General features: G+C 45.1%; 1 protein-coding gene across 4 annotated transcripts in view; it reads right to left on the bottom strand.

The window, feature by feature from the left end:
- The window catches only part of ZFYVE1 (zinc finger FYVE-type containing 1), a 33,221-nt gene extending 18,402 nt beyond the window's left edge, over positions 1-14,819 (bottom strand). The window contains exons 1-2 of one of the 4 annotated variants that reach the window (XM_032781370.1): positions 14,795-14,819; positions 12,255-13,166 (exon numbers count right to left, since the gene is read on the bottom strand). In XM_032781370.1, coding sequence (XP_032637261.1) covers positions 12,255-12,749 — 495 coding nt within the window. In that variant the 5' untranslated portion in view covers positions 12,750-13,166; positions 14,795-14,819. Of the gene's footprint in view, positions 1-266; positions 10,821-12,254; positions 13,167-14,145; positions 14,438-14,794 lie in introns of those variants that run through there. The other 3 variants (XM_032781369.2, XM_075065424.1, XM_032781371.2) reach the window with 3 other exon arrangements.
- Positions 14,820-23,099: the final 8,280 nt, after the last annotated feature.

The raw sequence follows: 23,099 nt of genomic DNA on the forward strand, positions 1-23,099 counted from the left end.
TATCACCAACTCTCCAAGCCAGTTCCCCCCTACACACACCCCTCCTGGAGCAATATATCATATGGGATGAGTAGGGGGAAAGAAAGAAAAAAAAAAAAAAAAAAGACAGATTTAGATCCAGACTTCTGGAGTGGTTTAAAACCAATTTTTAAAGCAGGTTTTTCAAAATTGCAAGACAGACCTGATATTCCACCTTGTAATAACTTGATTAGGCCTTTTTTTAAGCTCAGATAAAAGAGATGATCAGATAGACAAGGCAGGCTCACCTGAAATCCTAAATTCAATTGCAGAATAACAGCGCTTTAGAGTTCAAAGTTTTTGTCCTGCTCAAGGTCTGGTTATTGTAGTTTGCCATGTGTGTTCACATGAGGACAAGGCAGCTTTCCTTCAATAGGTGTTTGCTCAACATAATTTGAGTCACAAGAAGAGCAAAATAAAAACACTTACTGAGAGGGATTAAATTCAGTTCATTCCCCCACTTGACTCCTCCTCCTCCATGGAGTTCCCTACAATAGCGAAGGGCACGGATTTCCCTTCTACTGGCCACTAATTTCTGGATACCTGGGTCATTTCCCAGGAAAAGGAATAGAAAAGATTTCTTCCCATATGCTACTCCTCTCACAAGTGTGTCCCAAAACTCCCCTCCCCTGCAGGTTAGTATGGTTGGAACATCTCAGAACACAAGAGCCACAGAGATCAGGAGGCAGTCAATGGATTCTTTGAATAGGTTTATTCTTAAAGAATCTGAATCAGTGATTACGCCCCACCCTGCTATGGTGAAATCTGTGAGCAAAATGTAGACTGTACATTAAAATAAAGAGAGTCAGTGTTCCAGGGAAAGGCTTGTAGCAGCATTCAGAAGGAGAAATTATAGAGTATGGGGCCAGGGTACTTACAGGCAGCCTCACAAATTGAGGGAAAGCAGCAAACCATCCAGAAGCACCTTTCCTTCTCGTCGGCCCTTTACATGGAGTTATCAGGCTTTCCAGAGAAAGAGTGGGAAGGACGAAGGCACACCCAGGTTTTAGCTGGGGGCAGGAGTGTGCCTGTTTTTGACAGCTGTGTCTTTAAGGGATAGCTTCAAATGCTCAAGTATATTGTGACTGATTAAGACAATTGCCTCTGTAAGGCTCGATGCTGAAGCCTCGCCCTTTAAAAACATCTGCTATGTTTCCAACTCCAGCCCTTTTCCAAGAACGCCAATCTTTAAAGAAAAAATAATCTGTTCTTAACCCTTCCTCCCTGTGTCCCAGATAGTGCCCAACTATTACAGCCTTGGCACTCCCTGGAGGCCAGATGGGCAACAGCTATATTAAAATAATTGCTTAACAATTGGCTGGACAACCAAGTGGGAATATTTCAGTGGCTTTGATTACATGCGTTCAAGATGTCTGGTGTGAGATGACTGAGTAGGGGAATATCAGCAATGTTGGCAGCATGAAGGCACTAGAGAGAGTCAGAGGAGGCCAGCTCCACACAGAATTCCTAGTAATGGGTTTGCAATTCATTAGGGCCTGATCCTGGACCAGACCCTCACTGGGGAGGGGCAATGAGCCCCAGCACCTCTTTCATTACACTGGGCAGGGGCATTAATGGGATATGAATTTGCAAAGCTCCAATGTTAGTGTTCAGCACGCACTCTTCTAAAATTACACCATGCCAGTGACCTGAAGACTGGACTGTTTCATCTCTTTCCAAAGCACTGAATACACAGGCAACCCTAGAGAATACAATGGTGTGAAATCCAGCCACAGCAACTGGCTTACCAATTTCCCCTCCCAGATTTGGTCCATTTACACCAGCCAATGACAATTGTTAAGCTTCATCCCAACTGAAAGCAATGAAGATCTAGAACTCAAATGCTTGCTTGCCCCCCTTTTTTTGGGGGGGGGGGGCGGAGGAGGTCCTAAAGAAGCACAGATCTGTCAGGGCGTGCAACAGCATCTCCTGGTGTTGATGCCAAGGCCTGGGTAGTGGCAGCCCATCTAACCCAAACAAAGCTGTGGAAATTTCTCATGCTGCGTAACACCACACCTCTAAAGTGGACACAGGGGCAGGGGGCAACAAAAATCACATCCATAAATGACACTGCAACATCTGATTTCAGAGAAAGAACTGCACTGTCTAAAAAGAGTGTCCTTTTCCTTAGCCTCTAGTCTCCCTGCCCATATTCCTCTCTCTTCCCTTTTGCCATTTGTAACACTGGAGATTCAGTTACAGCTTTATTATACTTAGAGATCATAACTGATAAACACACTCTTCTACCTCTAATAAAAAGAGATCTTATCTTATTCCCCATATCACAGGTTATAACCATGTTTATTCTTATTTTCTGTACAGGTATTATGATATTTGCATTTGTGTTAATAATTGTCATATACTTACATAAAAGCACCTCTCTAATGTGCACTTTTGATGACATCTCGAGTGGGTTGTTAGTGGGTTTGAATGTGGAACCTTCAGCACTGAAAGCATGAAACTCTATCACTATAGTTAAAGGGATCACTTCTGTAGCTGGTAGGAGCTGTAGACTCTTATCTTTCCATGTGGATCATCAGTCACTAGATCCACAGTGCTAATGTGGTTCATGTTTGGCTCACTTGTAAAGGGAATTATATACTTAGAAATTTATAACACCTAATCTAATAAACATGAAACTTGAGCAATAATAAAAGCGAAGAGAACTGTTAACATAACTTCTCTTGATCATCCTGAGGACATGAAACACAGACTGTCAAAAAACTTGGATGTTAACTTGTCTGGATGCTAAGTACACTGTTTTGAACTTTATTCAATAAAGGGTCTGATCCAAAGCCCACTGAAGTCAACACATACCTTTCTAGAGATTTATGGGCCATATGAACTGATGGGATCAGGGAGAAGGTAAAAAAGATAGTCCAAGACTCCTAAGATGAACCGCCTGACCATGAATTTCTTGACACTGATCTCATTTATTAACAATATACGTTAAAGTTCATGTAAACAAAAAAAAAAAGAAAACTCACAAAATGAAAACATTCTCTATGACTGGCACCCAAACAAACTGAACTCTGACCCATAGGCAAAACACTCACAATGACTACCACGTCTCAATTAACCTTATCCATTTTTCACAGAACTTTCTCCTCTCAGAACTGTGCATAGGACCTTTTATGTCTTACCCTTATTCATGCAAAGGCTGTACAAAGCCCGCTTCTTCATAAGCCATACACAATTCACAAACTCAACAATGCTCCATATGATATTCAGGTAGTGTCGTATTGACAGTCTTGAACTGAAGTTTGGAATATATAGGTTTGAATTGTACTGGCTGTTGCATTTTAAAATCCTACTCTTTGACTGGGTTCATTTTGGAATGGCATGTCTGGTGACTAAAACTTAAAAGTGTTGTCAATCTATAGTTTTAGATGCCAAATGTATAAATCATCAAACCTATCATTCAACAGACTCAGTTGACAACCAATATGCCACAGCATCCCCCAACACACAACCACTGCATTGCTTAAAAGTGTATATTTAAAAAAAAACAAAAAACAAAAAAAACAGAAATCAATGGAAAAATAAATGACAAGATTCCTGGCAGTGTGTTCAAATATGTGTCTCATATATATATCAATTTTCAAACATCTGAAATAAACCACTGTCTAGACAAAAATAGCAAAAATAAATGAATCCCAGAAGGACTTTTTTCATTCTGAAAATCATTGTTGTTTTTTTTTAAGTTATGCAATACAAACCATTCTATTTCTACACTTCTAAAAATCATTTTTAAAACTGGTAACACCTACATCAGTTCAGACCAATGGCTCTTTCAACTAAAGTCAGAGTGGGAAAGAGTCAAATTAAGCTTTATAATGGAATACCAGTTGCAATTTTAACTGCGTGGTCTCACCCAGTGCCTCCATAACAGGCAGTACTGAACTTCTGAAACGCAGAAGTCAGGCATTTTTAGGCAGCAAATCTCAGAAAGGGTTAGCATTTATATCATAGAAGTTGGGAATCAAAGAGACCCAGTCCATCTTTCCCAAGGCAGCATGGCTCCCTATGATACTAATGTTTTGGCCAGTTCAGTTTTAAATTATTCAAACTACGGGCTCCATCCAGGACTGGATTAAGGCCGAGGCACTACAGACCCAAGCCTAAAATGCCAGCTCCTGGAATCAGGCAATGAACTCAGAATCTCAGCTTTCCTTGGGAAAAAACAAAATCTAGGCCATATGTTTGTGAACTGAAGTCTGAAAATATGAACTGAGCATAACAGATGGAACGATATTTGTCTGGTTCTGCAAACTGAGAGAATGGCTCTGAGAGGTGTGAATTACTCCAGGCATCTCAGTGCTTTGGAGACCCCCACCAGCGCCACCCCACGGAGGAAACTGTGCCATGAGTAAAGCGCAGTAGGCCCACCCACCAACCCCAATGCACCTCAGCTGCTGAGATAGTTACTGGGGAGCCCCATGCTGCTGCTCCTACACCTCCAGAGGGGACTCCTGTTGGTGTTCTTGCTGTCCCCCAGGGGAGGGGAGCAGGGGAAAGTCCCTGCTGTCACTCCAGGGGAAAGGGACTCTCTACAAGGAGAGGGAGCCCTCCCTCTGCCATGCCACTCCAAATGGGATTCAGGACCATGGAATGCAGATGGGGCCATAGTGGGGCTCTACGTTATGATGCGCCTAGGGACTCAGATTGCCTTAATTCAACCCTGTTTCTATCACTCCTTTCCAGCTTTCAAATGCCTCCGAGACCAGAGATTCCATTCTGAGCAGGCAGTGTGACAAGTGGGCCAGAAGGATCAAAGCGGGGCATTTAGTCTAAAAGGTAATCTGTAGATTTGGTTTCCTACTCAGTTTATCTAATATTTCTTCTTTCTTGTCATGAGATTTTTTTTAGTGTGAAAAGTCTTTCCAAAAGAGTTATGCAAAGTAGTTAATTTATAAAATCAAGTATTCCTTACTTATAATTAAAATTTAATGTTTCATTGTGAACTAGGCCCTGATCCTACAAATACTTCTGCACATGTTTAATTTTATAGTACCCTGAGTAGTCTCATAGACTTCAATAGGACTAATAAAGATAGGTAACCATGGGCATAAATATTTGCAGGAACAAGACCTTATACCATCATAGGCCCTAATTCTGAGAGACAGCCCAGGCAGTGGGGAGGAAAGGGAACAAAACAAAAGAGGCTTTAAATGAACTAAGTGCCTCCAGAATTCTATATGTGGCCCCCACAGCTGCCAATGGACCACTGTCAGCCCAGAATAGTCAGAGCACAGCTCACTCCAGCCATGCCCCTTCCCACTATTAACTCTCCCCTTGTGTTGGGGGCTGCAAGGAGTTGCATAGGACTGTTCCACCAGGGAAGCCCCTTTACACTGAGGTATTCCCTAAGGGCAGGCCACTGTACCCTCTTTTGGCCTATGGAATGGTGTAAAGGGGCCACAGTAGAGAGAAAATCAGGGCCATCTTTATTCTTAGAATGAAAATTCTTCAGGGAGGAGGCAGTATCTTCATGTGTGTTTGAATAGCTCCTAGCACAATGTGATCCTGATTGGCACATCTGGGCTTTAAATAATAACATTATTATTGAAAGTACACATTGTCCATGCCTGGACCATGGGACTCTTGGACTCTTGGCTGTGAAAGGCAAGAAGGCAGGAGTGATAAAACCTTTTTTACAAATTTTGGGCAAGCAAATGGAGTCTGTGAATCCAATTTCAAAGGTCATGAGGCAGACCAGGCATATTGTGGGGAAAAACTGTAAAAAGAGGCCCCATTACCCTTCCACAGCTCTGAGACAAGATAGTAATTGGGAACCGAGCAATTACCAGGGAGGCTACGTCCATGAGGGGCAGCTAGGTGGTACGAAACAGCTAACAACTTCTGAAAGCAAGGCAGATAGTCTGGTAACTGATCCCCTAGGTGGAGTACTCTTTTTTTACTTTTATGCTAATCTGAGAACAATGAACACTTCCTCTGCTCTGTGAGGACTCCAAGCTGGTTATTTTTTTAGAACAGCTGACAAGAATGGAACAGGAATGCTAATAATACTTTGTACTCATAGTATTCAGAGTCATTGGCCTCCCAGCGTGCTGTGAGGAAAGCAGGTGTTATCACCCTAACTCTACAAATAGCAACAGGGAGGCACAGGCAAGTGAAGTGACTTGCCCAATGGACAGTAAGTCAGTAACAGCCAAGGATGGCATCCAGCAGTCCTGACTCATAGATATCTTTTCTTACTACTAGACAACACTCCCTCCACACTAACAAAGTTTAACTGCATTGTGAGGCAGAAGCATCTTATGCAAGGGCCTTTAATGGGGTTATATTTAAAGAATATTTTCTACATAAACTCTCTCTTAATCTAGTCTCCCAGTAGCCCAATGGGAAAGTGTGAAATAGAACTGGGTGGGAGGAGAGGCAAGGAGTCAAGACCTCCCTAGGAGGAATGTGACAGTTCCAGTTTCACATGACCACCAAGCTACTCAGCCAACATCACTGGTGAGGAAAAAGCAATGGGAGGCACTGAGCTCCAAGGGCTGCTCCGGTACCTGCCTCTGGGGGTACGTCTACATAGCAACATAAGCCTAGGGTTAGTGGGACTCACATCAGCTGACCAACGTCAGGGAACCCTGGGCTTGAATATGTACACTGCATTTGAACCCTAGGGAAAGGATTTTCTGACCTGTGTTCAAATTGAGGGCTCTGGAATCCACACTGCAGTGCACAGACCTGAGTCGAAGTAACCCTATCCCAGAGCGTCTTGCACACCCCTTCCCATGTCGACACTCTAGCTTTACAAATGTGTTGCACTGTGGGAAAACTCTACTGCCCACCCTGTTTCCTAACTGTGATGGCTGCTATTGAGGAGACACCAGTGTTCACAAGGAGCTCATAAACTGCGTAATTAGCCCCTCTCATAGCTGTGTCAGTAGAATGAATTACCATCTAATATGAGAGTTGGGCTCTTCACCTCTAGGCTGAGTCACACTGGCAGGAAAATGCCCACATGCTCCTGTTCTGAGGATAATTAGGCCATTGGGCTCCAGGGCTGTCAGACTATTCAAATGAAACTTGGCAATTCTTAATTTTTAAAATGGGATATTCCACGAAGGTGGTTTTGGTTGGTTGTTTATTATTTAGTTTTGTCTGTTTGTTTTGAAGTTTGACATAAAATGTAGGTTTCAGAGGGAAAACACCTACACACCCCTCAGCCTGGCCGCTGCCAGCTCCGAAGCAGTGAAGCGCATCCCCAGGGTTTGGGGTACAGTGTACGCCAGCACTCCCTTGGGATCCCTTATCCCTGCCCCCACTGCACCCCAGATGCTGTGGGCCTGGCTCCAACTCACCGCCCTCACTGTGCCCGTATGCCCCTTCACACGCAGCCCCAGGGAGGGCAGGGAAGGCCCAGGAGCAAAAGCCACAGAGTGGAGTGGGGAACAAGCAGTTGCCCTGTAGGGAGGGAGAGCAGCAGAGCTCCTGACTCAAAGCTGGGGAAGGGGTGACCCCCAACATCCCAGCAGTCAGGAGCTACCTCCCGCCTGTCAGCTTTGCTCCCTGCTCCAGGCAAGCTCTGCCCAGCAGCGAGGAGGAGCCGGAGCAGCTGCAACAGGAGGCTGCAGAGAGGTTTTGGGGCTGACTCCCACTCGCCACCCTGGTAGTGCATGTTTCCCAGGCACCTCTGCACACGCAGCCCCAGGGAGAGTGGTGGCGGGGGGAGAAAGTGGAGTGGGGACAAAGAGGCTACCCTGCAGGGAAGAGGAGAAGCCAGGATGTTGGGGGTCATCCTCCCCAAGTTGTGCTGATCCAGGAGCTCTGCTGCTCCTTCTTCCTGCAGGGAAGCCGCTTAGTCCCCCCGCCAATCTCTGTCCCTTGCTCCCAGGCCCTCCCTGGGGCTGTATGCGCTGAGGCACCTGGGTTGTACTCACCAAAACCTGGCTGTGCTCTTGTGACCAGAAAGCAGCTCTCCTCGATCAGAAGCAGCTTTTCACAGTCTCCAATGAAAACCCTCCAGGTGCTCTGATAAGGCACTTCCAGACCAGCGTTCAGCAGACATTGGGCTAACGCTGACTTGAGCTGCTGCCATTTGCAAAGGGATGTGTGGCTTCCTTTTGCAAGAGACTGCGCCACAGATTGTCAGCATAGAAAAGACTAAGGAAGTTGCCCCAAATAAGTTTGGGATACATCCAGAGCACTTCTGTGACTCGAATCAAACCGAAGCTGTGTGCACATAGGAAAGCAATAGGGCTCAGACCTTAGATCCCAGCTTAACACAGGCTCAGACTCTCCAGCTTTGCAGGGTCCTGGGACTCCAGATTAGCAAAACTGTTGTGTGGACACAAAGGGGTTTAGGTTTACGTTGCTCTGTAGACATACCCTGACTGGTCCCTGCTGGAACAGGAGAGTACAGCAGTGGGAAAGGCCAAGAGAGATTGGATGAGAGAAGAAAAGGGGTCAGGAGATTACCTGACTCTGCCTCCCATGGCTTCTCTTCAAGCCTCTACTTGCTCTGCCTGTTTTCTGCTCCCACTGGAACCCTACAAAGAGCCCTTTGGTAAGCATGGGGAAGGCACCAGCATATCTGCCAATAATCCTAGTTTAGCTAGTTTTTGAAAAACCATCCTGGGACTAAGGGACAAGCAACTGATAAGTAGCCCACAGCCTGCTTTTCAGAGCTGTGCCTTGTTCAGCAAGAGGGCAGAAGTGTGACCACACACATGTAGCGGTGAGCAGCAAGAAGCAGGAAAGGGAACCTGCACTCACTGAGGCAAGAAACAGCCAGTTGCCCAGGGGGAAGGCAGAACAAGCAAGCCATAGGGAGAAAAGTGATGATACAATGCTTTCCAAGGATTATTTTTCAAATCAGCGAGGAATCAGGCTAGGAACCACTGGCAGGGTTGTGTATTCTGCTGAGTTTTGTATGACTCCTCTCACACTTCTAAGAAAAAAGTATCCTAATGTTCTCCAAAATGCTTACAGACCTGAGAGGTGGCGAGGGAGGGGCTGCTTTGTAGGAGCATTGTATCTGTCAACACTTTTCAGTTGCTCCCATCCTTTGGGCTGGGAGAACAGAAAGCCAACCAAGTGGGGGAGAGGGAACTGGAAAAGGAGTAGGAGAGAGATGAGGAAGTGCTGGGGAGGGAATGACAGGGACTGAGAACGGAGACATTAATAGAAGCTGAGGTGAAACAAATTCACAAAGATACATAGGAAAGAAAAGCTTCCTAAACCAAATGAAGAGGGAGAGAGAAAGGAAAACAGGTGAAACAGATGCCAGGGACATGGAAGCCCAAGTTTCAGACCATGCAAACAAGACATCCCACCCCTAAGAGTTGGGAACCTCTCTCAAGCCCTGTGTCTGATTGGTGTCACAGCTCTGCTTCTTTTTAAAAGTCTGAGGCAAAGGCTCCACTGCGGAACTTAAGGCTGCAGGAAAGCAGGGTACAGTCCTGGGGAAAAGGCTCAGGCTGACAGTGTCATCAAAATATTCCGACATCAGCAGATGGGGGAGAAAGTGTTACAGAAACTGGGAGCATTTGCTACACAAATGCTTCTCTGCACACAGAGGCAGACAGTAAAACAGAGATAAGATCTTCTCCAAAGACAGAAGTCATTTTGTTAGTTTGTTTTGATTGCTAAGGATTCCCTCTTTAGGAAAATGTGTTCCATGTTTTTCTACCCTTTCACCTCTAGACTCTGACCTGGCTCAAACCAGCAAGTAATAAAGGGAAGCCCCAGTATTTTCAGGACTATTCAGGGAGTGAAGTAGCTAAGCAATGCTCCTTAAAGCAGCTTTCCATCAAGAGTGCATGTAACCTTTAAATTAGAGGGAACATTGGACCCTAACAGCAGAGCAACCTATTACCCAACAGTTGCATAAAATGACCAACCAGATCATATTGAATGGGCCATCCTTGGGGCAAGTACAGGATGTGGTTTGCTTTCCATCTTCTATGTTCAGCAGTCATCCAGGGCATCTAAACTTTCTTTAGTCTCTCCATGGAGCAATAGGTATATCCTGTGCAGTGTTTGGCAGGAAGAAGCTCAATTTCATACCCTTGAGCAACAGGTTGACAAAAGATGTCTCACTGCAGGGGTTACAGAGAAACTCAAGCATGGGGCTGGACTCAGGAGGTGGAAAGGGTTGCTCTGTTAACAAGGCAAGGAAAACTCTTGAATTGGAAAGGGAGATGGTTGCTGTGGAAGTTTCAGCTGAGAGAATCAACAATAAATGGACCCTCCTTTCTCCATTTAACATTGTGGCTTCCAGGAACCTAGCCCCTTGTAACTTGCTGCAGGAAGCTTTCTTCCTCTCTTTGTTAAGAAACTCTAGCCACAAAGCTTTTTTCCTTGCCTCACTTTGACTAAGAACAAGAGGCCTAGCTGTCTCTTATGACTGCTGCTCTAGGTTCATAAGTCAGTCACCTCATGCTATAGAAGGCAGAATCCACATGATTAACCATTCCCATGATCAGCTGGAGCCCAGGAGGTTGCTTACTCTACCTAAGGGTGTACATGACATAATTAGAATCTTGGACAAACTGATATTATCCCACCTGCTACTGATGGTGGGACTATACCAAAGGACTGGATTCATATCCTGTGGTAAGAACCACCCATTAAATCAATTCTCTGTGATTCTTAGGCCAAAGCTACTATAAGAGGTAAGATGAAAAGTTTAGCAAAGGTAACCTATTTGTAGTACCATACCACCTAAGGACTATATGCACAGCCCAGAACCTCACGGTGCTAACCACTATATAAAGACAGAAAAGATGATCCCTGCCCAAAGGAGCATACAATCTAAGTATAAGACAAGACACAAGGGATGGATACAGATAGGGAAGTCAAAAGAAGCAATAAGACAGGATTGGTCAGCACAGTACCAGCATAATCATACCAGCAGCATAATCATTGCTAAGTGTTTTGTAGGCCTCATGGCAAAGGAGAGTTTTGAGGATCATGAGCAAGTTCTGAGGATGTTTACAGGGAGAACTTGTTCAAAATAAAATCTCAGCCTGTCTCTTACGTGCCATCATGGATATCTAGCAGTCAGCTCAACCTCATCAGGGCTAAAAGACAGCGCTTAGTGGGAAGGGCTTGTGGGGAGGGGAGACTACCTCCTTTCTTGATCCCTGTGGATAACACCACTATCCTGAGTGTCACTCAGGCCCGTAACCTGGAAATGATCTTTGACTCAGACCTCTCTCTAAGTCCTCACATCCAAGCTACATCTAAATCTTTCAGATTCTTTCTGCATAACATCTCAAAGATATGGCCTCTTGTACCCATTCATACAAGTAAAACTCTCATCTCAGGTCTCAATTACTGGAACATCCTTTTCTTTAGCATTGACAAACTCAGTTTTGCCCCTCTCCTATCCATATTGAATGCTACTGGATAGGTCATTTTCCTAGCTCATCACTCCGTCGAGGTCACCTCCTGTCTTTGAACTCTTTGTGCTTTCTCCCACGCTTTCTCCTCATGTCTGGTAGTAGTATTTATTATACACTAATCAGGATGATGGTAAAATAGGCTCTCCTGCAGTGGTCATTCTGAGCTGATGAGTAAGAGTGCTGTCTTTACATACATTCTTTGCACAAAGGAATGGGCAATCAGTTCACCCCAGCTGTGTTCAGGAGGAGTTTTAAAATCATACCTGTGACTGTAACACCCTAAGCACAGTATCTCGAGGCCCAGATGGCACCCACAAGTCTAGGTTTTCTTATAGAACTTTGTCACTTCTATTGTCTCTTCCCTGCCCTCACACACAAAAAAACAAACAAACAAACAACAACAAAAAAATCCTAAAACAAACCACTTTATCATCTGTGTTAGCTGGGTTCCCTGTGCAGAGACAGCTTATCTTGATCTGTTCTCCATTAGTCTACCCAGTTTTTCCCACAGCTCTGCTCATTATCACATGATCTCTCCCAAAGAAGACTCCTGCTGCACAAAGGGCTTATCAGTGTGGTCTTTTGACTACCTCAGCAGGAGATGGTCTCCTTCTTGGATGATAACCATTAGCATATGCTAGGCATATAAGAAAATTCCTGAGCACTATGCCTCTTTGGCCAAGGATACTAATTTAGCACCAAGAGCAGATTATCCCAATTTCATCATTAGTGCTGTTTTACGATTCAGGTGTCTGACTATATAAAGAATTATTCAAATGGAGTCTAACAGAACTATCAAGAAGTATGGTTAACACAGAAACTAAAATATCTTGTCTGTTCAAAGGACTCAATAGTTCTTACCTGAATCTCTTCAGTTTCATCCACCAGGAGGAAACTTGCAACCTTTTCTGTCATCTTCCTCCTCTTGGTCTCCTCATCCATCCCTTCCTCCTCTTCCTCTTGGGGTTTGCTACCATGGTACACGGTAATTGGGTGTTTCCTTTTGTTTCCCCCAGCGTGCATCCTCTTCTGACACTCCACGCATAGGTTTATTTTGCACATCTGGCACCTCATTGCTGCCCTCTGCCTGGATCCTGTGGCATTGTTGTGCATTATATTCCCATTGGCACCCTTGCAGTTGTCGCAGTAAGGGACATGGCCAGGTCTTATACGGGTCCGTTCATGGTTTCGCAGCCTTTCCTGCCTGTGCAGCTCTTCTTCACAGCGCTGACATTGCAGGGTCCCACACTCATCGCACTCAAAGACTGCTTCATCGGTCCCACTGCAAACATAACTTTCCTGACACAGGAGTGCTGTGCTCAGTCCCTTCTCTGCTGTTTGAGCATGAGCACTCATCGTCACCTTTTTTTTTTTAAAGTTGTATTTATCTGATCAGTTTTTTGTTTTTTTTTAAATGGAAAGGTATACAGGTTTTCAAGAGCTTTCAGTTGTAAAATTAATCTGTCTTCACAAGGACAAAAAGCTGCAAAAAGAGACTTTGGATTCTTAACTTTATAAACAATGTAATGACTGCTCCAGTAAAGATTTGTACCAGCCTGAACATTGAATCTCTCTCTCCACTCCAAAAAAGGTTTAATGATACGTAAAGTGCAGATGAAGTGTTCTCTCTCTAAAATAACCTTAAACGAGATTGGTTGTTTCAATTGCTGACCCACAGGGTTTTCTACTTAACTTGAAGCTGTAGTTTCAGTAATATAGAGAAGTCAGACTGGGGTATTTCAATAGACAGGTTCAAATGTTTCCCTGGAACACCTGGAGCCGAGGGAGGGAAAAAAGATGAATTTCAAGTAGTAACATATGATCTTAAGAAGAAATGAGTTAACATTAGAAATGCATAGTGCAGAGCATTGTATCCCTAGAAAATTCACTAGTCCCTCCTCACAGTTAAGCTCCTCCCTCAGGGTTCACAGCACGCCAGGGACTTTCCTGATCTGCTTTCCCAAAGAAGAAATTATCTTTGTATGCTCAGCCCTGTCATTCTAGATACAAAATCTAAGTTATTATAACCACACTGACATTTGTTTGTATGCCACACACACATAGTATTTCCAAAATAAGGCTACTAAAACAAATAACTGCTACATGTACATTGCAGATCAACTAGTCTTTGTCTGAACACACTTGTTTACAGTTGCCACCCCATATACAAAGCCTATCATGACTAAGTCAGCTAACTTGTCATTTAAAATGTATTTTAAAAAAAAACAACTTTTTAAAAATTTAAGCTGATTATATTTGTGGCCTGGTTCTTCACCTACCTTAAATCAAAACAATCAACAATTTTTTTCTTGTTTAAAGCAATAACTTATCAAAAATGTCATCAATGATAGGGCGAGAGGGAGGTGCCAAGGAGGGTTAAACTGCACTTATACACTGTTTACACTTGTGTCTTGATCACTCCAAATACAGACTCTGCCTGGAGCTAAAACAAATGTTTTCTTTAGTCACTTCACATTTCTTTAAACAATTCTACATTTACTAAATAACAGCAGTATCAGCTGCTTGCCTGCTCATACTTTCACCATTCGCCTACCTTAAACCAGACTAAACAACATTTTGTCATTTTAAACAGTTTTTTTAAAAAGCAGTAATTCCTTCTGTTAAACAATAACAACACTATCATCAGCAGGCGGGTTTGCGAGGGGGATAGGATATACTGTGCCTAAGAACAAAGAAGGCCCCCCAAAAGGGACTCCATGACCCAGTCTATTGTTTACAAAACAGCGGGCACCTTCCTCCTCCTCCTTCTCTTCCTCCCTCCAGCACTTAGTGACTGTGTCAGGTCCCAGCCGCCTCTTCCTCCTCCTCTCAGCAGCCTGGGGGGAGTCTGCCCCGCTCCCCGACCACGTCGAGGTGTAGCCCCGGGATGGCTGTGTCAGCCGCCCCCCAGGCAGGCTGACTGCCCCCGCGGGGTGCCTGTGCCAGTTCCCCAGCTTCTTGCCTCCGCCTCCCCTTGTTGTCAGAGGAGATCAGCTGATCGCAGGGAACTTCAGGCTTATTTTCTCGCCGCGAAGACAGGAAGGTGAGCGCGGAGGAAGAAGCAGAGGGCGCCCAGGAACGCCGGGAGCTGTAGTACTGGTGCTCCTGCGCCGCGCCCTCATGCCTGCGGAGCCACGGGCGGACTGCAAGTCCCAGGGTGAGCACCGCGGTACCAGGCGCCGCCGGCGCGCAGGGGCGGCCGGGAGTTGTGGTTTCCAAGGCCGGCTCTGCACCGGCCGCAGAACGTGGCTGGGGGCGGTGGGGTGAAGGCGGGGCGGGAGAGTGACTTGCGCTGGGGTGAGCGCGTGGATTGGTGACTTGGGGAGAGCTTGTGTCGTAGCGCGCTTTATCTTAGGGACTGTGCTGACGTTTTGTGAGGGGGGTGGCTGATTTGCCTTCACCTTGTTCTCATGCTACTAGTGGTTTTCTCACTCCTACCCTTGTAATAAGTCACTGAAAGAGCCCTCTCACTCCTACCCCACTGCTTCTCAGGTTGGGTTACTACAGTTTTCACATGGGAGTTACACTCAGAAGTGTGTGTGCTGCTACTGGGCTTTTCCCTAGGGTCTGGGTTTTTCCTCCCACTCCTCTCTCAGGGCCAGGAGGGTACAGCCTTTTCTGCTGATACACTGTCTTAGCATTGCACATACTTTCAGGATCCTCACTGATGACTCAATAACACACACAAAAGCCTGCTTTCCCACTCTAGCAGCAAAGCTGACACGGAAATTGGCACCAGTTCAGATTGGACTCTATCTCTGGTGGCAGGTCAAGAAGTGGAGAAAACTGGCAGCTTGCCCCCTCTTTTTTTCATTTCCAGGACTGGGTGGGGGGAAACAATTTATGGCTCATTTTCCACCACCACTTCAGTATCTTGAGATCTTGCAAATAATTAGATCCTCTAGAAGATGGAGAAACTTTGCTAAATTTGATTTTGACAAAGAGGGAGAAACTGGTTGAGAATTTGAAAGTGGAAGGAAGCTTGGGTGAAAGTGATCATGAAATGATAAGAGTTCATGATTCTAAGGAATGGTAGGACGGAAAACAGCACAATAAAGATAATGGATTTCAAGAAGGCAGACTTCAGCAAACTCGGAGTTGGTAGGTAAGATGCCATGGGAAGCAAATGTAAGGGGGAAAAGAGTTCAGGAGAGTTTGCAGTTTTTCAAAGAGAAGTCATTTAGGGTACAAGAGCAAAGTATTCCACTGTGTAGGAAAGATAGGACATATGGAAAGAGACCAACCTGGCTTAACCAGGATATCTTCAATGATCTGAAACCCGAAAAAGAGTCCTACAAAGAGCAGAAACTAAGTCAAATTACAAAGGATGCATATAAATAAACAACGCAAACATAGGAAAAAATTAGAAAGGCCAAGGCACAAAATGAGATTAAACTAGCTAGAGACATAAAAGTAACAAAAAAAAAAAAAAAATCTACAAATACACTAGAAGCAAGAGGAAGACCAAGGACAGGGTAGGCCCATTACTTAGGGGTGGCAGGAAACAATAACAGAAAATATGGAAATAGTAGAAGTGCTAAATTACTTTTTTGCTTCAGTTTTCACCAAAAAGTTTAGTAGTGCTTGGACATCTAACATAGTGAATGCCAGTGAAAATGAGGTAGGATAAGAGGCTAAAATAGGGAAAGAACAAGTTAAATAATACTTAGATAACTTAGATGTCTTCAAGTAACTAGGGCCTGATGAAATACATTCTAGAATACCAGTGGCTCAGATATTTCCTCAGTCAGCTTCTTATTGATTATCTTTGAAAAGTCATGGAAGATGGGTGTGCTTCCAGCAGACCGGAAAAGGGCAAATACAGTGCCTATCTATAAAAAGTGGAATAAAAACAACCTGAAGAATTACAGACCAGTCATCGTAACTTCACTACCCTGAAAGATAATGGGCAAATAATTAAGCAATCAATTTGCAGACACCCAGAAGATAAGGTGATAAGTAACAGTCAGCATGGATTTGTCAAGAACAAATGTGTCAAACCAACCTAATAGCTTTCTTTGACAGAGTAGCAAGCCTTGTGGATGGGGGGGGAGTAGATGTGATATCTTGACTTTAGCAAGGCTTTTGATACTGTTTCACATGACTTCAGAAACAAACTAGGGAAATACAACCTAAATGGAGCTACTATAAGGTGAGTGCATAACTGGTTGGAAAACTGTTCCCAGAGAGTAGTTATCAGTGGGTCACAGTCAAGCTGTAAAGGCATATCAAATACAGGGATCAGTTTTGGGTCTGGTTCTGTTCAATATCTTCATCAGTGATAGAGATAATATGGCATAAAGAGTACACTCACAAAGTTTGTGGATGATACCACAAACTGTTTCCCAGAAGCTGGGAATGGGTGACAGGATGGATCACTTGATGATTATCTGTTCTGTTCATTCCCTCTGGGGCACCTGGCATTGGCCACTGTCAGAAGACAAGATACTGGGCTATATGGAGCTTATGTTACCAAGATGGGAGAGGGTTGCAAGTGCTTTGGAGCATAGGATTAACATTCAAAATGATCTGGACCGGGGTGGGCAAACTACGACCTGCGGGCCACATCTGCCCATAGGATCATCCTGCCTGGCCCCCAAGCTCCTGGCCCGAGATGCTAGCCCCTGGCCTCTCCCCCACTATCCCTCCTTCCCCGCAGCCTCAGCTCACTCCACTCCCGGTGCAATGCTCAGGGAGGCAGGGCTGGGAGCTCCTGGGGCAGCGCAGCTGCAGAGCATGGCCTGATCCGGTGCTTTGTGCTGTGTGATGGTGGCATCATGGCCTTGCTACAGCCAGGCGGCGCGACTGTAGCGCCGCCAGCCACCAGTGCTCCAGGCAGCGCAGTTAGGGGGCAGGGAGCAGAGCGGGTTGGATAGAGGGCAGGGGAATTTGGGGTGGTGGTCAGGGGGCAAACAGGGGGTTGAATGGGGGCAGAGGTCCTAGGGGGCAGTCAGAAAGGAGGTGGGGGTTGGATGGGGTGGCAGGGGGCAGTCAGGGGCAGGGGTTCCAGGGGCAGTCAGGGGACGGGGAGGTGGATGGGGCAGGGTTCCCAGAGGGGCCATCAGAGAACAGGAGGGGTTGGATGGGGCAGGAGTCCCGGGGAGGGCAGAGGCCTCCACCACCCCCTCCCATAACCAGCCCTCCATACAATTTTATGAAACCCGATGCAGCCCTCGGGGCAAAAAGTTTGCCCGCCCCTGATCTGGACAAACTGGAGAAATGATCTGAAGAAAATAGGATGAAATTCAATACAGACAAATGCAAAGTACTCCACTTAGGAAGGAACACATACCAAATGGGAAATGACTGCCTAGGAAGGAATACTGCGGAAATGGATCTGGGCACAGGAGCCAACTTTTAAAAATGCTGGGGAATGCTCAACCCCTGGCTCCACCCCAGGCCCTGCCCCCGTCCACCGCTTCCCCCAAGGCCCTACCCACACCCTGCCTCTTCCCACCCTCCCCCTTTGTGCCTAGTTCCACCCCTCCCCCTGAGTGCACCACATCCTCACTCCTCCTCCTCCCCCTCAGCTTCCTGCAAGCTGTTCGTGATGGGTGGGAGGCATGGGGGGAGGAAGGGGAAGGCGCTGATCTGCAGGGCCCGCCGGCAGGTGCAAGGCATGGGTGGATGAGGGAGAGCTGACAGGAGGGCTGCCGGTGGGTGCTCAGCACCCACCATTTTTTCCCTGTGGGTGCTCCAGCTCTGGAGCTGGCTTCCATGGAGTTGTCGCCTATGGATGTGGGGGTCAGAAGGAGTACTGAAGAAAGGGATCTGGGGGTCATAGTGAATCACAAACTAAATATGAGTCAACGGTACAACACTTGCAAAAAAAAGCAAACATAATTCTGGGATGTTTTAGCTGGAGTGTTGTAAGCAACACACGATAAGTAATTCTTCCGCTGTACTGCACTCAACCTGAGTATTATGTCTGGTTCTGGGTGCCACATTTCAGGAAAGATGTAGACGAATTGGAGAAAGTTCAGAGAAGAGCAACAAAAATGATTAAAGGGCTAGAAAACATGACCTATGAGGGAAGATTGGATTTGTTTACTCTGGAGAAGAGAAGACTGATAGGGAAAATGAGAACAGTTTTCAAGTACATAAAAGGTTGTTACGAAGAGAAGGGAGAGAAATTGTTCTCATTTACCACTGAGGATAGGACAAGAAGCAATGGGCTTAAATTGCAGCAAGGATGGTTTAGGTAGGACATTAGGAAAAATATCCTAGCTGTCAAGGAGTTAAGCACTGGAATAAGTTGCTTAGGGAGGTTGTGGAATCTTCATCATTGGAGATTTTTAAGAGCAAGTTAGACAAACATGGTCTGGATAATACTTAGTCCTGCCATGAGAGCCGGGGACTGGACTAGAAGACCTCTCGAGTCCCTTCCAGTTCTATGATTCTATCCTAATGACCATCTGAGGATCACTGGATGCAGTTCTCGCTGAACCTGCCAATGTTTCTCAGTAGATTGGCTGCTGAAGAGTGATGGGAATGTTCTCAATAATGGACTCTTCCCTCTTTCTTTGTGTTTGTGGGGAACAAGAAACTCTTGCTAAGTGGTTGGGCCAACTCTGTTGCTGAGTTTTGGCAATCTGGTAACATGCATGTTACTAAAGTAACTGATATATCTTATCCATCTTCATGGTACTGGACCTCTTTAATTTGTTCCACTTTTTTTCTTTAAGCATCTTCAACACAAGCATTTCAAAAGATTTTACAAATCTGGATTAGTTTAGCCTAGGGTTGTATCATAAGCATAAATTCCAAATTCTGAACCTTAGAGTCCAAAATTTGGGTGCCTGCATGAAACCTCCAAGCTTAATTACCAGCTTGGATCTGATAGCGCTGCCACCAGCCAAAAATTTCCAGTGTTTGGCTCACTGTGGTCTCCCCAAAACCTTCCCTGGGGGACCCCAAGACTCAGATGCCCTGAGTCTTACCACAAAGGGAAATAACCCCCCTCCCCTTGTCTTCTCTTTACTTCCTCCCCAGGCTTCCCCTCCGTGGGTTATCCTGGAAGATTACTGTACTTAAACTCCTTGAATTACAAAACAGAGAGGGCAATTTACCTTCCCCCCTCCTTCTTTTTCCCCCTCCCAGTCTTTCCCTGAGAGAGACCGTAATCCTGGCACAGAGATTTCTATCCCCTAGAGCCTCACTTAGAAAAGAAAATCCAACAGGTTTTAAAAAGAAAAGCTTTATATAAAAAGAAAGAAAAGCCATAAAAATGCTCTCTGTATCAAGATAACAATATACAGGGTCAATTGCTTAAAAGAAAAATATGAATAAACAGCCTTATTCAAAAAGAAATACAATTTAAACATCCCAGCAACTACACACATGTAAATACAAAAAAACAATAAAAGCCTATTGTTTTTCTACCTTTGTACTCACAACTTGGAAACTGAAGATTAGAAGCTTGAAGATAGAAAGATCCCTCTCATAGCCGAGAGACAGACAAAAGACACAGACAAAGGGACACACACCCAAACATTCCCTCCCTGAGCTTTTAAAAATCTTGTTTCCTGATTGGTCCTCTGGTCAGGTGTTTGGTTCCCTTTGTTAACCCTTTACAGGTAAAAGAAACATTAACCCTTAGCTATCTGTTTATGACAGGTTGCCTGGTCGAAAAGGGACCCTGGCGGCTCTGGTCAGCACTGCTGACTGGGCCGTTAAAAGTTCAGTCAGCAGTGCTGCAGGGCTAAGGCAGGCTAGTCCCAACCTATCCTGGCACTGTGCTGCACCCTGGAAGGTCCAGATTCTAGGCAGGGGGGCCACGGGGCCCCAAGCACCGGCATTGCACTCCCATTGGCCAGAACTACAGCCAATGGGAGCTGGGGAGCAGAGCCTGCGGGCAAGAGCAGCATGTGGTGCCTCCTGGGCCCCCACCCCCGTGTAGGACCTGGACCTGCTGTATGCTTCTGGGGTGCAGCACAGAGCCAGGACAGGCAAAGAGCCTGCTTAGCCCCACTGCACCACTCACCAGGAGCTGCCCAAGGTAAGCCCATGCCCCAACCCTCTGCCCCAGCCCTGAGATCCCCCCCAAATCCTGAGCCCCTCCTGCACCCCAAACCCCTCATCCCCAGCCCAGAGCCCATACCTCCTCACACCCCAACCCCCTGCCTCAACCCGCAGCCCCCTCCCACATCCCGAATCCCTCAGCCCCACCCCCCAGGCTGCCCCCTCCCACACCTTGAACCTCTCATTTCTGGCCCCACCCTGAAGCCCGCACCCCCAATTAGAGCCCTCACTCCCTCCCACACCTCAACCCCCTGCCCCAGCCCAGTGAAAGTGAGAGAGGATGTGGGAGAGTGAGTCACTGAGGGAGGGGAAATGTAGTGAGCGAGGGGCAGGGCATCAGGGAAGAGGCAGGACAGGAGGCAGGGCCTCAGGGAAGGGGAGTGGCTAGGGTTTCAGTTTTGTGCTATTAGAAAGTTGGTAACCCTAGTTTAGCCTCAGTACCATCATGAGGTAGGCAAGTAGGTATTCCTCCCACTTTTCATATGAGAAAACTGAGGTACAGACAGGGTAAGTGATTTGCCCGGTGTCCCACAGGGAGGCTCCAGGAGAGCTGGGAAATACAATCCTGGTCTCCAAACTCCCAATCCTGTGCCTTAACCACAGATCAATTTTTTTCTCCTTGGTTTGCATAGAGAGATGGATTATCTTACCTTTGCACTTCTTGTAATGAACTTTAGTCACAATTTGACTTTGGAAGGACCATGATTACCCACTACTGGAAAGTGGCATACTCTCCATCTTCAAAGTGGTGTTCACAAACACTTACAGCATCCATGTCCATGAAAAGCCTACTCCCTCTTAAATGCAGGTAAGAAGTGCTCTGCTACTTGGCCTCCTTGGTTTGCTTATACACAAATGTCATCCAGATGATACTGAAATGCATAAATGGGTTGGCTTCAGTGATGTTTAACTTACCTACGATATCATCTGCATGATAACCAGAACTGTGTCAGGAGCCCATGTTGCAACACATATGAGACCTTAACAGTGTTCTTGATCATGCTAAAGCTTTGGATCTGTCCAAGACTTTAACACATTTCAGGGATGTTTTGGAAGCACGTAAGGTCACATCTATGCTACAGATAAGGAAATGCGCTTTAACTGTGTCAGTAGACAACTGTATTGGAACTAGAATACTGCTCCTCTGACCCTCCCAGTGATGTAGCTCTACATACAGCACGATGGAACCTAAATCTGTTACATACTAGTAAGCTCTGTGCATGTGCATATGTGGTTTCTCCATTTCCCCCACCCCCAACAATCACAATTTGGTCTAGAGATTTACCAGAGAAGAGAATAAACAACTAGAAGAGTAGCATAATGATTAAATGTCTTATTGTTCCATTTCAAAATCCAATGGTAATCTATTTGTAGTCCATTGTTTGTGTAGTTGATAGTCTGTAGAGATAGTGAATCAAATTTGTGGAAGAATATCAATATCAACTCCAGTTGCTGAGCCACATGTCTTCAAATAGCAATTGGAAAATGTTTTGCAGCTGGATGTTAGGGACAGCATACACACGCAAGGGTGAGAGGGGAAACTTTCAAATCTCACAAGATTATTCACAGGAAAGCTAGGAATTGTTATACCAGATGAGATCAATGGTCCTACTTAGTCTCATATCATGTTTCTGACAGTGGCCAGGACTTTATATTTCAGAGGATGATTTAAAATCCTTATGATCAATGGACAACTCTGGCTGTACAGGTTAGTTGTGTGGATTAAAAAAAGTTGTATTGTTGCCTTTTAATTTTACTGGGCATCCCTTTGCTCTTCTACTATAGGAAAGATGGTAAATAGGAAAGCCTGATTTATCTTCTCTATATGAGTCATTATTTTAGATACCTCTATTACATTATCCAGTGTGGGCTTGGTCCTGTGCCTGGTGACTTCAGTGGTGCTGGATTCTGCACCAAAGTGGCTGGATTTAGGCTGTTATGTGACAGTCATTTTATAGTCATGCCTCAAGTGCTTTGGGTGCTGGCATGGCTGGAAACAGTTTGTCGCTATTAGTGTTGGAAGAGGACTTTGCTATTGTCAAGTTCCACACCCAAAATATATATATATATCCTCTTTTCATCCCGACTGCATGTTTGGTGACTGTGATCTTTGAATCATCTTGTCTGACACTGAAAAAACTTCAGTTCTTTTATTTTCTATTAATACCATCCATCTTCTTGCCATTACTATTTATGTCCAGTCTCTTACATGGTTAACTCCTGAAGGGGTATGAGCATCCATACAGAAAACAACTTTAAAAACGCAAACAGACCTCATTTCCATACTTGCCTGCTCTTGTAATATGGCTTTTCCCTCATTCTTCTGGCTATATTCAATCATTTTACTTTACTTTTTTTTTTTCTTTTCAGAATCCAAATATTCCTGAATGAGTAGGGTCTCCAAATATCAAATCCTCCATATTTGATGATCAACCTTCCACCTGTCCTGATTAGCTAGTTCCCGTTAGAATACTGATTTTTGGTAGTTGCCAAACTTCTTTATAAGAATGTGTAGATATGAAAAACCACTGTCAAATACCATAGTTAAAAACTAGTTTTATACTTTAATTTCAAGTGTTTTAAGTCTCTTAGAAAACTGAAAAGAATTAATTATAAAAAGCAGTGCAGATAAACTAATGTTAAATAATATTTTGGTGCTTATTGCTTATATGGTAAGATACACTG

The sequence above is a fragment of the Chelonoidis abingdonii genome, chromosome 4 (assembly GCF_003597395.2).
Source record: "Chelonoidis abingdonii isolate Lonesome George chromosome 4, CheloAbing_2.0, whole genome shotgun sequence".
NCBI classification, from domain to species: Eukaryota; Metazoa; Chordata; order Testudines; family Testudinidae; genus Chelonoidis; species Chelonoidis abingdonii.